The following is a 17,841-nucleotide window of genomic DNA, read 5'->3' as shown; positions in this document are numbered from 1 at the left end:
AGTGAGATCATACCATATTTGTCCTTTCATTTCTGCCTTATTTCACTCAACATGATGTCTTCAGGGTTCATCTAGGTTGTTGCATGCTTCAGGACTTTATTCCTTTTTGCAGCTGAATAATATTCCATTTTATGAATATACCATATTTTGTTTATCCATCCTTCAATTCATGGACACTTGGGTTGCTTCCCTCTTTTGGCAATTGTGAATACTGCTGCTGTGAACATCAATGTGAAAATATCTGTTCAAACCTTGCTTTCAATTCTTTTGGGTTTATCCATAGAAGCAGAATTGCTGAGTCATGATAATGCTATATGTAACTTTCTGAGGAATTGCCAAACTGCTTTCCAAAGCCCAGCTGTTTTACATTCCCACCAACAATGAACAAGTGTACCTGTTTCTCCACATCCTCTCCAACACTTGTAATTTTCTGTTTTTTTTTTAATAGTAGCCATTTTAGTGGGTGTGAAATGGTCTCTCATTGTGGTTTTGATTTGTGTTTCCCTAATGGCTAATGATGTTGAGCATCTTTTCATGTGCATTTTGACAGTTTGTATATCTTCTTTGGAGAAATGTATATTCAAGTCTTTTGCCCATTTTTAAATTGAGTTGTCTTTTTATTGTTGAGTTGAATATATATTCTTTATATATTCTGGATATTAAACTCTAATTGGATATGTAGTTTCCAAATATTTTTTCCTATTGTATGAGTTGTTTTACTTTCATGATAAAGTCCTTTGCACAAAAATTTAAAAATTTTGATGAGGTCTCATTTATCTGTTTTTTCTTTTGTTGCTTGTGCTTTGGGAGTAAAGGGATATGATTTCTTAAAACACCTGGAAACTTGGCGAGACAGTTAAAGATTGGTAATTTACCTTTTATTAGAAGTCTGGGAAAGGATATTCAGTTAGCTTTCATTGCCCTGGCCTCAGTCTCAGGATTTCATTTTTGGGGAAAATTATCCTGGTAGATAGCTGAATGATTAGGGATGTTATCCTAATGAAATCTTCTGCTTCCAATTCCTTGGCCAATGTATGGAAATTAGCTATTGTAACCTAATTGAAAATAGCGTAACAAAATGAGGCTTACTGAGCTACACTATGGTTTGCTTCCATTTATTTTTTTTTATTTTTTTTTATTTTTTATTTTTTTATTTTTTTTGCTTCCATTTTGATAAGAGTAAGGTGCTTCACGTTTAGGAGCCTCCAAAGCCAGCGTCTCTCATTGTGGTAGAAGTGCATGCCAAGGTTACCAGTGACCTATCTGAGGCTAAGCCTGCCACATGTGACACAGTCAGTCTTTCCTGATTTTCTTTGCCTCTTGGCTTCGAGTACACTCTGTTGGCTTTCTTCCTACTTCATTGGTATGTTTTTCTCACTTTCCTTACCTAGTTTTTTCCCCAGCCACTCTCATGGCTCCCCTTATGGTCTTCTTCTCTTCAGTGCTCCCATTTTGATCCCATCTGGCCTCAGGGCTTTAAAAACTGCCTACACATTAGTGATTCCAACTTCACTTGCATCTCTAGTGCAGTTCCTCTCCTGAGAGAAGAGCTACAGGGTGCAGCCTGGCTGCTCGTTCTGCCTACATGTCCAGTCTGACCTGCAGACCGAATGGGAGAGGTGGGGCAGCCCCAGGTGGGCCTGGGTGGGCACCCAAGCTACACCAGGACAAATAATAAGCTCCTGTCCATTTACCAGTTAGGAATTTGTTTGGACTTTAAATTAAATTAAGCTTAAAGGAAGTAGACCCCCTTGGGAAGATCAGACTACATTTATTATTTATTTTAGGGGGTTACCAGCTAATTTTTAAAAATAAGCAGATTTTAAAAACAAATTCTAGAATAAGCTTGTTACAACATGATTCTAATATCTCTAAATATTAGGTTTAATTTATGCAAAAAAAATCATAACAGAGCCCTGGATTTAATCTCTCTTGAGTTAAATTTCAACTTAGTAGGAATGGTAAACACTTTTATTACATGATATTTTTCTGAATATAAAAGTAGTATGAATTGAGTGTAGAAATTTGGAATATAGACTAAAATGTAAGGAAAGTAAGATAAATGCATATTCTCATCATTTAAACTGATTTTGCCACCTGGGAGGTTTAGCTTCAGTCGTCTGTTAGTGTATTAGTGCATACATTTGTTTTCTGTTTCTTTAATTCATATCATTGGATTCATATTGTTTTATAAATTGCTTTCTTTACTTACTATATTGTGACATTTCATTGTGTCATTATATAAAATGCTTTTAATAAAAAGACTTACACCTTTTGAATCAGTAGTCTAATATTTATTCAAATGTTCTACATGGCATTGAGACAATTGACATTTGTGGCTAATGATAAAGGTTTCCCCTGAACAGTTTTCAGGTAACCTTATCCTAGTAAGTTTGTATCAAAAAATATGTTGTGTAAAAGATTGCTTGGTACCTTTTTATGTTCTTTGAGAAGAAGAAGATGAACAGTTAATGATGGAAGGGAATTTTACCCTTATTTCATTCCAGTAGCATCCGGATTGAGTACTTCCATGTAAGAGTATTCAGTACTAAGGACTTCCATGTATGAGTGCTCACTATGGAGGACTCACTAGTCTATCTGGGTTCTTCCATGTGTGAGTGTTCACTATGAAGGATGCACTAGTGTGTTCTGGGAATTTCCTTGTTTGAGTGCTCACTATGGAGGACTCGCTAGTCCTGGGTTCTTCCATGTATGAGTGCTCACTATGGAGGACTCAGTAGTTCTTTTGGGTTCTGAGGGTGCAGCCTGGAACAAGACTGACTTAGACCCTGCCCTTAGGGAGACGGGCTTTTGGGGAGAGGGGACAGACTGTATGTAAATCAATGTTTAATGTTTGGTAGTAGTAGTGATGAAGGAAATAAAGCAGGATGCATGTTATTTAGAGCTGCAACTTTGATACAATTGCTTGGAAAGTTTCTCTCTATGAATATTTGGCCAGAGATCCCAACCCTCACATCATAAAAGGATTCTTCCTAAGCAGGGTTTCATCCCTATTTTAAAAGATGATTTATTGGCTGCATCTCGGTGTCGGAATAAGCACTAATCTTCTCCATTGCTTTACACCTGATGTGCCAACATGGCTGGTGCTCCCACACAGCCCAGGAAAGCGGTCCTTGTTCACAAGCACCCAAGATCCTGGGGGCCCCATTGGTATTCCTGTGGGTATTGCAAACTGGCTGTTCCCACAGGACTGATCTCAGCATTACCCTGTAAAGATCTTGTAGGTGGTAAAGGTGGCATCTGCCTTAGTTTCACTTTAATATTCAAGGTAAACCTTATTGTCAGTACCTAATGTAAGTCTCCATCTGTGTGTATTTGAAAAGAAACTTGTTGTTTCAGATACTGGAGGAGTCCCTTTGTGAAATGATTGTAAAACAGTTGAAGCAGCATCAAAATACAATGGAGGACAAATTCATAGTGTGCTTGAACAAAGCTGCGCAGAGCTTCCCCCCTCTTGCAGACAGGTAGGATGCCGTTCCTCATGCATGTTTCGCGCTGCAGGGGCCTGGGGCTGCCCTGCTCACTGGTCCTGTCCATCTGTAGGTTTATGAATGCTGTCTTCTTCCTGCTGCCAAAATTCCATGGCGTGATGAAGACCCTTTGTCTGGAGGTGGTGCTTTATCGTACCGAGGAAATAACAGATATCTACTTAAAGTTAAAGAGCAAGGACTTTTTTCAAGTCATGAGGCATAGGTGAGTGAAAGACCAGCGACCACATTCTTTGATTCACCCTACTCATAAACCGTTAACTAGTTCACATATCTCCTTGAGCATATAAGGAAATAAGGAACTTGTAGGTTTCCATGACATTCATGTTTGGTGAGTTTGAATGGAGAAGAAAAGGTGAAGAAAGCATGAAGAACAAAATGTGCGCTTACAGTGGGACCTATTGCTAATATGGGAAAGCCACGTTCTGGGTTCAGGTATTTCACCCATAAATACAGGAGTTAATCCAAGTCCAAGGATCTTTTCAGATTCGGAATGCATGATTTTGAGTTCTGTACATATTTGCCAGGTAAAAACCTTCTGTTATTTGATTTAAATTGTTGATTTATTTAAAAAATTACAATACAGCATTAAAGTAAATTTTAAAACAAAAACCTGCTAATCACTTAACACTATTTTAATTTCTTTGTACTGTTTTCCAGTCTTGATCTATGTACATACTTTTTACATAGTGATAAATTATCAATAAATTTCTCATGTGCCAACAACAAAGAATGCATATGATTGTGTTTTTAATATCCTTCATTAAATATTTCTTTTTTTTTCTCTTAAATAGGCAAAATAGTTTAATCAGCATTTCTAAAATACGGACTAAGTCTATAATTAGCATGCACACAAGAATACTCCTAGTTTGTTTAGGAGAGTTTGGTCAAATCTATTTTAGGCTGGAACTCTGATGACAGGGCAATATAGAATAAAACATCGATGAGGGCAGAATAAGGCTTTATTATAGCAATATATCAAACAACTAAGTGTTCATAAGCCACAGTATCTATTGTGCTTGCTGGTGTTTTTCAGCTCCCTAAAATTTGAGGGAATAGTTTATATAATTCTTGAATTTCACTGACCTTCTTTGTAAGTTCATAAATTCACTGATCTTCTTTATAAAGCTATGGGTCTCAGATGCATGGACGCATTTTTTGTTAAGAGTATATAAATTTTCACTTTCCTGACCTTATTTGTAATCTTAGCTTTTTCATACATCCTCAGTGAGTTAACCAAGCTCAAAACCTTTTGTTACTAAAACAGCCAGCAGTTATATTTGCTCATAGCAACATCCTTAAAAGAAATATGTGTAAGGCATTAAGCTGGATGCTTTACAGAGTAAAAAATGTAAAATCAAGGAAATAGATTCGTGCGTCACTTAGGATCCAGACTATACTTAACTCGATTATATCAAATACCAGGTGGCCTGACTAGCATTTGAAATCATCTTTTTAAATCACAAAATACTTTATATCTAGCTTATTTTGTTTGTCATTATCAGGGTTTTATTTTAATAAACTTATTTTGGAAAAATTTTAGATATACAGAAAAGTTGAAAAATAGTACAGAGAATTCCCACATACCCTTCACCCAGTTTCTTCAGCCTACGTGATCATGGTACATTTGTCAAAACTAAGAAATTAACATTAGTACATTATTATTAAATGAGCTACAGGCTTTGTTTGGATTTTACCAATTTTTCCATTAATATCTTCTTTATATTTCAGGATCCAATCCAGGATACTACATTGAATTAAGTTGTTTATTTTTAATCTAGCCCACGATAAATATTTTTAAGAATGACACTGATTTTTAACTATATAAGTGATTATTATCTATTATAACAAAATTTTACTATAGAGCCACATAAAGAAGATGTTACCTATCATACTTTGAAAGTACAATAACAAAAATTTGTGTGTTTTAAAAAATCTTTCCTGCAGAGATGATGAAAGACAAAAGGTGTGTTTGGACATAATTTATAAGATGATGGCAAAATTGAAGCCAGTAGAACTCCGGGAACTTCTGAATCCTGTTGTAGAATTCATTGCCCATCCTTCTCCAACATGTCGGGAACAAATGTATAATATTCTTATGTGGATTCATGACAATTACAGGTAAGCCATGCATTGATGTTTTGATTTACTTCTTCCTTAGGGATCATTCAGGTGCGTTTTTCAATCTGTAACATAATAAGAGTGAAGATATAAAACGTGTTTTACCATATGATTAGTACATTAAAGCAAGTTTATTTTAGTATGTTGAAATGTGCCCTTATTTTAACTCCTTTTTACCTATGTGGGAGGGAATAAAGAGTGAAATAATTGGCTGAGTTAGGGTAAGTGTCCTGTTTATAAAATTTGTTTTCGCGGTTATCCTTTAAGAGCTGACTCGATTAAAGAAATGAGCTCTGCTGGAATGATTTTCACCCTCAGGAATGCTGCCTCACTACTTCCCCTGGGACCCAGGCCTTTTCTGGAACCTCGTAGCATTTCCAGAGAGCCCCTCTCCGTCTGTTTGTTGCACTCCTGCCCCTACCACCGTCTCCTTCTCCTCCCCTTTGACGTGGGTCACTGTGCCTGCTGGTGGGTCTGACAGTGCCTGCAGTGGGTCCTGGAGGCCACGAGGGGGTCAGACACGGGCTCAAAGAGGGGTTCTGTGGATTTTGGAAGTTACAGCCCTGGGTTGAGCAGAAGCGATAGAGGAGATTATTAATGTTTCGTCATTTTGTTATTTGTCTTAAACAGAGATCCAGAAAGTCAGACAGATGATGATTCCCAGGAAATATTTAAGTTGGCAAAAGATGTGCTGATTCAAGGATTGACTGATGAGAACCCTGGACTTCAGTATGTGCTCCTTCTGGAATAGTTGGACCAGGCAGTTAAATTTTAGAGATACTTCTTTCTAGACTATCAGTAATTTTTAGTACTTTTAGAAATTTATTTGCAGTACTCATATTTTATCTGCCTCCTGCTTTTACAATGTTTAGTAAAAATGTATTTTAAACTGCACTATTAAGAGTAAGACTTGAAAATTTTGATAAGGTAATATGATACTCTTGACAAACTGACATGGATAAAAGTGCTTTCTGCTAAAGCAGTGAGTTAATGCATTTCAAAATGAAAAGAATATCTGTACTAACATTTATGTTTCTCCATTCAACTCAAATAGTCGAGGTCACACAGTACATGTTAATATGCGATGAAATGTCAGAAACCTTAGAAATAGTAGGAAACTGTCCTGTTAATTTTATATGGAAGTGTGGGTGATGACTGTTATCCTCTAAATGCCTGCCCTAACTCTGTTATATGGTTGTGTGGTGAAGTACTAATTACGTAAGAAGCAGTGTAAACTTTTTGCATAATTGTATATATCACTTAATTTTTCAATTCTGCTACAATTTAAAATTCATTGAGCTTTTAAAAATTAAATATTTGGATTTTATAAGCATTCATATATTTTAAAGCCCAATGTGGTTTTTAACTAATTTAAATTTTGAATATTTTATGATAGTAGTTTTGGAATGAATTGTTTTAGCAAGGCGGTGAAGGGTTATATATAATTTCTTAAAATGTCTTCTCAGTTTTAAAATAAACAATAATATTATGTTCTCAGCATTGAAAACTTCCTGAGTGATAGAGATGAGAATAAAATCATCCATTTATCTTGTTAAGTGTGCTAAATTTTTGTGATATTTCCCTCCTTCAATGCATGTAATTTTGCATAATTCAAATTACATTCTACACACTTTTAAATCTGGCTTCCCTCTGAGCTAAAGTTTCTATAGATGAAAACTGGGTCCCCTTTCACACTGTAGCAGTTGCAGTGCATTCTTTCTGCTTTGCCAGTATCTGAGCAATATGCTTCTCTCTGCTTTACAGATTGATCATTCGAAATTTCTGGAGTCATGAAACCAGGTTACCTTCAAATACCTTGGACCGATTGTTGGCATTAAATTCTTTATATTCTCCTAAGACAGAAATGCACTTTCTAAGTTTAGCAACAGATTTTCTGCTTGAAATGACCAGAAATAGCCCTGATTATCCAAACCCTATGTTTGAGCATCCTCTATCAGAATGTGAATTTCAGGTGAAGTACTTGTCTCTGTAATAATAACAGATGTTATAAGCTTTTCCTGGGTGGTTAGTTAACAAACATTTTCTAATAGGGTTAAAACTGGTTTTCTTGTTGTTCTTGGGGTGCTCCCAAATTCCTTCCGAAGCATCTACATGGGCTTGTCCCCACCCCCACAGCCCCCATCCATTAGTGGAGATGCCTCATCTGTACCTGCCGGCAGCCTTAGAAACTGAGACGGTTCACCTGTCACCTAGGTGCCTCACTCAGGTCTGCCTCCACAAAACCCCCACCCTCACCCCCTCACCCTGCCTTCCCAGCATCCAGCATAATGCCTGGCACATGGTGGTGTTTAGGAAATACTTGAGTCTTTTCACTTGCCACATTTGAGTTTATGGTGTTATTGAGTACTCATAAAACCTTTTAATGCAGAATATTATGGAGTAGAAAAATGGGTTTTCTTCCCCAAAAGTAGTTCTTCTAATTGACAAATAACTATTTAGTTGAAACTTTTAAATTTGAAAAAGTGCTTCTCTAGGTACTTCCCACAGAAAAATATGGAATGATGGTACATATTTGTTGAGGGTACTGTTGGGTTTTAAGTAAAAATATTTCAGCGTTGCTAAAAGGAGGAACATTATTTCATTTGAAACTTTTTACATGCAGGAATATACTATCGACTCTGACTGGCGTTTCCGGAGTACTGTTCTCACGCCAATGTTTATTGAGACTCAGGCCTCTCAAAATGCTCTCCAGATGCGAACCCAAGAAGGATCCCTTTCAGCTCGAGGGCTGATGACTGGACAAATAAGGGCTACCCAAGCACAATATGATTTCACACCCACACAGAATGCAGGTAACTGCCACCCTGAGCACAGTCTTTGCTTGCAAGAAAACTAACATTTCATAAGTGAAGTAAGGTGATGATAGCAAAATGTGATAAGAACTGTAAGAAAGATATCTCAGTTAAAGGAGAAAATGATTGCCTCTGCTGGAGAAACCCAGAAAAGTTTTAGTACCTATCTGTTTGGGTTTTTTTTTGGTCCAGAGAAATCTGTTCAGTGCATGATATTTAAAACCTTTTAAAAAATTTAAAAAGCAAAAGCAAAGTGTAGCTAAACCAGCTTCATTTACTATGTTTACAGTATATTCAACTGTTCTTTCTCAAATGGTTTATTCTTTTTTTTATCAGCGAAGTACAAGTTGTATACTAAAATATTTTAATCGTTTTATATAGGACTTCAAAATTATTTCTATATGTAATTTTTTTCTCAGTTCTGTTGGTTCTGGAAGTAGGACTAATTTGAATAATTACAATGGGAATTTTATGACACTGATATTGAGAACCACAGGATTTCAGTACCAAGAAAGGGCAGTCCTTCCCTATAATAGATATAGGTATCACTGCTGTAAGGATCACAGCGATCTTGCAGGTTGCGGGGCTGATGACGTGTCTTCTCACTTTACAAAAGAGGACGCTGAAGCTCAACACCTCCCTGCTGCAGGCTGCAGAGCTGGCAAACCAACAGAGCCCTCTTGCCCAGCGTCTTCTGCTGGTGTCACTGTCCTGGAGTTGTTCCCTCCGGTCACTGTTGTTGATGAGCTCGTGGAGGCTGGAGGAGCTGTGACTCTTATCCAAGAGTGGCCTGCGTCACAGTTCATGCATCTTCTCTCCCCACACTGTGCTCCAGCAGCTCCATACACCCCGCGCATGGTGGTTATGTAGTGTGGCCTTGGCTTTGACAGCAGTGTGATGATGGGACGTGTTGTAATGTGCTCTGTTATACACACTTGCAGATGGAAGAAGCTCGTTCAATTGGCTAACTGGAAGCAGTATTGACCCTCTGGCAGATTATACAGTCTCATCGTCATCTGAGTCCTTGTCTTCCTCCTTGCTGTTTGCCCAGAAGAGGAAAGAAAAACCACCAAGAACATCCTGGAAGTCAGTGGGACCTAATTTTGGGGAAAAAAGACTGGGCCTTCCTGGGGATGAGGTGGATGACAAAGCTAAAGGTAAAGTAAGGTTGCTGAAAAGTGTTTAAAATAACCTCCCCTCAAAATTAATGCAGAGGCTTAGCTAAAGGAAAGCACATTTCTGGCTGTAGCCGCATTTTCTTGTAACTTATAATTAAGCTCACTGAAATTTAATTCAGGAAATGTTGGCTGGGTGCTTAGCATATTGAAAGCATAGTTTAGCTGCCCCAGAAAAAACTGTTGAATAAATCGGACTCAGTCCACTCAGTTATTGACTTTACAGGCATTAGAAGTAGATAAAGCAATAAATTGGTGATTATATTAAGAGGCAGAATTAGTAAACTGATGCTCAAAAGAGAGAGTATAAATCCAGGTAGAGAATGGAGACGGGATCAGGACAGACTTTGTGGAGGAGGTGGCCTTTGAGATGAACCTCAGGAGAGTCAGATGGCAGAAAAGGAAGAGGATGAAAAGGACAAGTGGAGAATTATGGAATGTGTTTGGGGAGGTCCGAAAGATTCTGATCAGTTGAACTAACATTAATGAAGAGCCAACCCCATACCCCATTCCACAGCACCATGGTTCCTCTGGTAGGACCATTAAACAGAGCATCGGAGACATGTTAGGAGTTAAGGTAAATAATGCTGAAACCATAGGTTTGAGTGGCGTTCCCGTATAAGGAACTGAGCAGAGGCAGACACTGGAGGACTTAGAATGACCTCCACTTAGCAGCGGAGGTCATGCTAGTAGACGGGAGCCACCTGGAGGGGCTACGGGGGCAGGTGGGCAAGGGAAGGGTGACGGGGCCAGGTGCAGAAAGAGCAGAGCATCAGGTGCTGGCAGAGTGCTCAGAACGGGATGGCCGTTGGCACCTGGGAGGCGGAGGATTAGTTGATGTGGCAGTGTAGGGGTGAATGAAAGCCCAGAGGAAGAAAGTTGGAGAAAGTTCCCAAGACGGAACTTTGGGGAAATGCCTATGTGTGGAATTAGATATAAAGAAGTATAATCAGGAGAAAGGTTGAATTGCCTTTTATTTAATCGTAGGAATTAAAACACACACATTATTCCTCTCCTCTCCAATCACTCTTCTTCAGACCTTTAAGGTACAAATCCTTGGCGATAGACAATTCTCTATATTTAATAGAGAGAAACGGGTGAATTTAAACTTGTTTACCTCTAAATTTGAAGGAGCACTAGCGAACTCACTCCTACTCCACTCTTCATTCCCTCTTGGCAAACGTGTGAAGAGGTTTGAAACCTTGTGTTTTTATGTTATGAAGATGACTTCTGTCCTTAAACCTCATAAAACAACCTCCGATAGCTTCAGACTTTTCTGCTGCAGCTTCCTCGCCTCTGTCAACCTTCACAGAATTGAAGAGAGTTAGGGCCTTGCTCTGGATTAGACTTCGGTGTAAGAAAATGTTATGGTTGGTTTGATCTATTCAGACCACTAAAACTATCGAGATCATCAATAAGCCTGTTTCACTTTCTGATCATTCATATGTTCCCTGGAGTAGCACTTTTAATTTCTTTCAAGAACTTTTCCTTTGCATTCACTACTTGGCTTACTGTTTGGCTCAAGAGGCCTAGCTTTCTGCCTGTCTCAGCTTTTGACATGCCTTCCTTAACAATCTTAATCATTTCTAGCTTTTGGTTTAGAATGAGAGACATGCGACTCTTCCTTTTACTTGAATACTTAGAGACTATTGTAGGGTTATTACCTGGCCTAATTTCAGTATTGTTGTGTCTCAAGGAATAGGGAGGCCCAAGGCCAGTTGGCGGAACAGTCAAAACACAGCATCTATCAATTAAATTCTCTGTCTTATATGGGTATGGTTTGTGTGTCCCAAAACAATTGCAAAGGTAAACATCAAAGATCACGGATCACAGATAACTGTAACAGATAGAATCAGAATGCAAAAGTTTGAAATATTGCAAGAATTACCAAAATGTGACACAGAGACACAAGTGAGCACACTGCTAGAAAAATGGTGCCAGTAGACTTGCTCAATGTAGGGTTGCCGCAAACCTTCAAATTTGTATAAAGCACAATATCTGTGAAGCACAATAAAGCTAAGCTCAATAAAACAAGGTATGCCTGAGATAGCAAACAACCTCACGCTAATTTTAGGCAATTCTGGGAAAGAAGCAAGGTTGGCTGCATGTGCTGAATCAGCCATCTTTAATTGAACCTACTTTATATTCTTTAGGTACAACTGATCGGGCAGAAATATTAAGATTACGCAGACGGTTTTTAAAGGACCAAGAAAAGCTCAGTTTGATTTATGCCAGAAAAGGTGTTGTTGAACAGAAACGTGAGAAGGTTTGTATCTTTTTCAAGAATTTAATTGGTCAGAAATATTTTTTATATATATCACCGGATATATACTATGTAGGAAATTGGTTCCAATAGAGGTCTATAAACCATAATTACAGAAGCAGCACTATATTAATTAAGATTATTTGTGAGCCACAATCTCCTCTAACTAGCATAAATGTAAACGGGATGTAACCTGGGGAAATCTTGAAATGAGCCGAGTGGAAGTCTGCCTGAATCTGGCTCACAAGCACTGCCAGGACCTTCTTCTCTGCCTAATCTTTTCTTCTCACATCAGCTTATCTCTGTTCTTCTCTCTGTAGTACAGATTGGCTTTCCCCATGTGGGAGGAGACAGGCTAAACAGTAATTCCTGGATTTTATGTCTTATAACGTCAGCTACTAGAAAGGGATTGGCCCAACTCTCTATCTTAAGTCCAAAGCCTTGAGGATGGATTCACTGACCCACCTTGGGTCCAGGGCCACCGCTGCACCAGTTAGCTGTGGTTAGAGGAGTGAGGCCACGTTAAAACCAACCACTCTCCTGGAAGAACCAGGTGGATAGCGAAGGGGTGATGGGTCCCTGGTAAAGGGTGGACAGTGCTAGGCAGTCAGTGCAGAGCTACCCACCTAAAACAATGATTCAAGGGATGGTGGCTTTGCACAAGTGTGGCAATTATGCATTTCTCAAAATTTGCAAATACCAAAAGAATATTTAGCTATAGCTTTGGTTTTATTTATCAGTCAAGAAAGGTGGAATAGATTTTGAATAAAAAATGCTGTCATTGTTCTAATTCATTTTAAATCCTGAGCCAATTAATTAACTTCCCAATATAAGTATGAAGTTACTAATGGTGGTTCCACTATATCTTCTGTGTGTCTTTGTCTTGTCTCTGGAACTACAGCTGTTCTCTTGAAAGGTAGGGTCCACAATCAAAGAGTGTCAAGACAGTCTTACTCTCCATGTCACTGGTTATATCTACCACATCCGGAGGCCTTCTGTTTTGTCCACTCAGAGAAGTAGTTTTTGGCTCCTGATTAAATTTGAAACTTGATGAGGTATGCTTGAAGGTAGCAACAACATCTGATCAGCAGAAGGAAGAGAGGTAAAACCAGGATTATTGGATAGAAATTGCAGGAAGGCATTTTGGCATGTTATGGAGAAGGACTTTACAACAAAGCTATTTAAGCAGAACAGCCTTGCATGTGAGGTAGTGCATTCCCTCCAACAGGAGATATGCAAATTTAAAGTGTCTAACCACTAATTAAGAATGGCATAGAGGTCATCAGGCTTGGAAAGGGCATGCATTTGAGCTCATCTTTCATTGAGCAGATACTTACAGAGCTTGTGCTCCCTCCCATGAACTACGCTAGGTGCTTGTGGTATAGAGTGAATTTAAGCCCTTGTGGGCAAGGCCGACAAACCACAGATGATCACAGATCACAGCATGTGATATAAACTGAACAATGTGAAATAATCTGAGTGATGACTGTTGGGGAAAACCTGTGTGAAAAGAGGTGCTGAGGGAAGTCTCTCTGAAGAAATCGTATTTGAAATGGGAACTGAGTGATGAGTAAAAGGCTGGAGGATGACATTCCAGATACAGAGGTGACAAGTGCCAACAGCCCTGAATGGGAAGTCTAGCCATGCTGTGAGGGGCAGGCAGAGGCCAGCCCAACTGAGCAGGGAAAGCAGAGCAGGAGGGGCACGGTGGGGTTGGGGGGTGGGGGCACAACACTCTGCGCCAAGGACCAGTCCAAGAGTAAGCAGAAGCTGTTAACAGGGAGAGATAACTCTCTGATTTGTGTTTTTAACAATATCTAAATCAAATCCTCTGATACATGAATCTTAAAATTAGTTTCAAATATAATTTGAAATAATTTTTTCATTGTTCATCTGCCGTAGTAATTTTTATTTTGGATTTATCTTCTGCCATAGACTGGTAAAGCATAGCAACACAACCATTTTGCGTAAAATTTATCTTCATTTCACCAGTTACAATTTCTCTTTTCCAATAATCCTTTATGTTATAAGATGGATCCTGACAGTTTCATATCTCATGTACTGATTTTCTTAAATAAAAAGTTTACTTTTCCTTTTTTGGTTCTAATTATTATAGGAGATGAAAAGTGAGTTAAAAATGAAGCATGATGCCCAGGTCATTTTGTACAGAAGTTACCGTCATGGAGACCTCCCCGACATTCAGATTAAATACAGCAGCTTGATCACCCCCTTGCAAGCTGTGGCCCAGGTTTGTCTTTGAACTATTGCATTTGCTATTCACAGATAAATACTCAGTTTCTAGGGGTCTATAAAGTTTAGGGAAAATCGTAAATGAGGCATTGATTTGTTATAAACAGGAGACTTGGTTAAAAGACCTAGTTCCAAATCCTCACTCTGTCATTTACTAGTTCTATGACTTCATTTCACTGGGGAAGACTGAAGTAGAGTTATCTAGAATATAGTCCTGAAACTATGTCCTTGTGAAATCACTTAAAGCTCTGATCTCTATCTATAAAATCAGAGAGTAAAATTTATCTTACCCAATAATGTTAATCAGAATGAAATACTGCATAAAAAAAATTCCTTGTAGGCCCTGCCCCAGTCAGGATGGCTCAGTGAGATGCTTCAGGAGTCTGTACCCCACAGATGATTTGAACAACCAGCAAGAACTGGAAGAAATATCTTCCTCGGACTCTAGAGAGCAGTTAAGGGACTGCTTATTTTCCTGCACCAAATAAGAAACAGGCTACTTAAGCATAGGATCTTGTGGCACCCTGGCTGGCTCCTCCTCCATCCTTTACTGGCTCTTCATGGAGCCAGCCCACACTCCCCGTTGTGGATCCCTGGTTCCAATTCCAGAGGGAGCAGATAACCCCCATACACATACTGGGAGCATGTATGTCTGGCCCCTGGTGTGTGGTGGTGGCCTGAGGGACTTGCTGCCCCAGAACGTGTCCTGTGTGTAGACAGTGGCTCACTGAGCCCTCCTACAGAATGTTGTGGGAGAACAGTCAAGTCATGCTGCCTGGGCCAATGGATTGATGGCTGTCATGCATTCAGTACAGTATCCAGGACCGTGAGGAAAATATTTCCTAGGGAAAGGGAGATAATCAGAACTGTGTAAACTGGGGAATTCCTAGGGCCACTTGTACATGCCCAAGAGAAGATACATGGGCTAAAAAGCTCAGGGAGGCCTCTACACTTGGCCTGGAGCTATTCTCTAAACTCACTGTATGGATAAGTGCTGAAAGAGAGCGTTGCATGGGTCAGTCTGAAAAACTGGGAAAGGTGTTTTCTTTTTCCTGTTTCTTCTTCTTTTTTAGCTCTTGGCATTCGGGGAAAGCTCTGTCAAAACACTAGCTGGATGCATACTTAAGGGACAGATGTCTCAGAGTCTAAATTCCTATGATAACACATTACAATATCAAAATAGCCAGGTTTCAACGAAAGATTACAAAATATACAAAGAAATAGGAAGCGATGGCCTAGGCAAAGGAGAAGACTAAAGCATTAGAATGATCAATGAGGAGGACCAGACTTGGGACATTCTAGACAAACACTTTAAAAAAAGACAAGTCCTAAATATGGTCAAAGAGCTAAAGGAAAATACAGAAAAAAAAGTAAGGAAATCAGGAAAATGATAAATGAACATAAAGAGAATATGAACATAATATGAACATAAAGAGTAGAGAGATGGAAATTATGAAGAGGAATCAAAAAGAGCTAAAGACCGCAGTATCAGAAATTAAAAATTTCCTAGAGGAGTAGAACAGCAGGTGAGAGATGGCAGAAGAAAGAATCAGTGAACTTGAACATAAGACAATTGAAATCATCCAGTTTGAGGAAAAAAAGAAGGAAGAATGAAGAAAAGTAAACAGAGCCTGAGGAACCTGTGGGACACCATTAAGCATACCAATATATGCACTGGGGGAGTCCCAGAAGGAGGGAAAAAAGAGAAAGGAGCAGAGGGAATAGTCAAATAATTAATGGCTAGAAAATTCCCAAATTTAACGAAAGACACAAATAATACACATCAGAGATGCTTAATGAACTCCAAACAGGATAAACTCAAATAGACCCACATTGGAGCATATTATAATCAAACTGTCAAATGCCAAAATAGAACATTTTGAAAGCCAAGAGAGAGAAGCAATGTTTCACATACAAGGGATCCTCAATAAGATTAAGTGCCAGTTTCTCATTGGAAATCATAGAGGCAAGGAGGCAGTGAGAAGATATATTTAAAGTGCTGAGAGCAAAAATTGCCAACCAAGAATTCTCTATCTGGCAAAACTGTCTTTCAAAAATGAGGGAGAGGGAGAGGGGACAAGATGGTGACATAGGGAGGTGTGGAATTTAGTTAGTCCTCTAGAGCAACTGATAAAAAACAAGGAACAACTAGTAAATAGTCTGGAACAACTGCTGGGGGACAACCATGACTGTCCACACATCATACACCAGCCTGGAATGGATGGTATGGCTAAGATTGCAGCATAAAAGCTGTAAGTAAAAACTGTGGAACCATACCCAGAACCCACTCCCCCCACAGCAGGCTGAGCTGCAGGACCTCACTGTGGGAGAAAGCAGCAGTCCTGAAGGAAGTGAATATAGCTCAGCCCAGCTTCAACTGGGGTTTTAATTAACAAATGTGGACTGCTAAATACAAGCTGCAAACATAGATAAACCCCTAAGAAGCAGCAAAGTATCCAGAGGTCGCTCCAAGTGGAGAGGAAAAGGGGCTGATGGAAAAAAAAAAAAATACAGAGGCTTTTGAAAACCACTGACCTTAGAAAGCCAGAGGGCACCTGTGTCCCAGAAAGAGAACCCAGGAGACTGGTTGCTGTCTCTGGCTAATGGGTGAAACTAGGGGTCCGTGGACTGGTTCTGAAAGAGGGATTTCTTTCCATTTTTCTCTCTCTCAATCTGAGTGGCTCAGTGGAGAAATTCTCAGCCATTTTCAGTTCGCAGTGCTATGACCCAGACAGAGGTGGAGTTAACAAAGTCAAAGAGACAAAGGAGTAATTCAAGTGCAGAAGATAACTCCCTAGGGGGTGTATCTTCCCTAAGATGAGGGAGGTGGGGCCCAGCTCAAGTGCCTGCCCTCCCTTCAGAACTCAGACCCCAGAGCCTGGGGGGAAACAGTCGAACAAGAAACAACCTAAGTGGAGAATTAAAGGGATCACACCTCCTTATACCAGTTGGGAGCGACAGGCTGACAGCTGCCACCTCCTGGGCAGGTTAAGAAAAGCACAGTGGCTAGAAGCCTCACAGGAAAGTCTGCCAATCTTCTAAGACACACCTTCAGGGAAACCTGAAACTGAATATAGCCCCACTCTGAGACCTGAACCTCTTCTGGTCTGGGAAAATTTGATTGGGATAACCAAAGATGCTGGATGTCTAGACAACAGAGAACCACAAATCACATTAGGAAAAACAAAGATATGGCCCAAAGGAACAAACTTACACTTTGACTGAGATACAGGAATTGAAACAACTAATGCTAAATCAATTCAACAAGTATAGGGAAGATATGGCAAAAGAGATGAAGGATATAAAGAAAACACTGGGCGAACATAAGGAAGAAATTGAAAGTTTGAAAAAACAACTGCCAGAATCTATGGAAATGAAAGGCACAACACAAGGGATGAGGAACACAATGGAGACATACAACAGCAGATCTCAAGAGGCAGAAGAAAACATTCAGGAACTGGAGAACAAGACACCTGAAATCCTACACACAAAAGAACAAATAGAGAAAAGAATGGAAAAATATGAGCAACGTCTCAGGAATTGAATGACAACATGAAACACATAAATGTACGTGTCATTGGTGTCCCAGAAGGAGAAGAGAAGGGAAAAGGGGCGGAAGCAGTAATGGAGGAAATAATCAATGAAAATTTCCTGTCTCTTACGAAAGACATAAAATTACAGATCCAAGAAGCACAGCATACCTGAAACAG

At 39.3% G+C, this 17,841-nt stretch overlaps 1 protein-coding gene across 1 annotated transcript in view; it reads left to right on the top strand.

Moving 5' to 3' along the window:
• The window catches only part of PRKDC (protein kinase, DNA-activated, catalytic subunit), a 228,453-nt gene that overhangs the window by 147,262 nt on the left and 63,350 nt on the right, over positions 1-17,841 (top strand). The window contains exons 53-61 of the mRNA XM_037802445.1: positions 3,361-3,485; positions 3,565-3,714; positions 5,457-5,630; positions 6,261-6,359; positions 7,395-7,602; positions 8,254-8,443; positions 9,385-9,600; positions 11,772-11,884; positions 13,998-14,129. Of these exons, the coding sequence (XP_037658373.1) occupies positions 3,361-3,485; positions 3,565-3,714; positions 5,457-5,630; positions 6,261-6,359; positions 7,395-7,602; positions 8,254-8,443; positions 9,385-9,600; positions 11,772-11,884; positions 13,998-14,129 (1,407 nt within the window). The remainder of the gene's footprint in view (positions 1-3,360; positions 3,486-3,564; positions 3,715-5,456; positions 5,631-6,260; positions 6,360-7,394; positions 7,603-8,253; positions 8,444-9,384; positions 9,601-11,771; positions 11,885-13,997; positions 14,130-17,841) is intronic.

The sequence above is a fragment of the Choloepus didactylus genome, chromosome 14 (assembly GCF_015220235.1).
Source record: "Choloepus didactylus isolate mChoDid1 chromosome 14, mChoDid1.pri, whole genome shotgun sequence".
Classification (NCBI taxonomy): Eukaryota; Metazoa; Chordata; class Mammalia; order Pilosa; family Megalonychidae; genus Choloepus; species Choloepus didactylus.
Note: the sequence above shows the minus strand (reverse complement) of the source record. Positions and strands in the feature narration are given on the sequence as shown.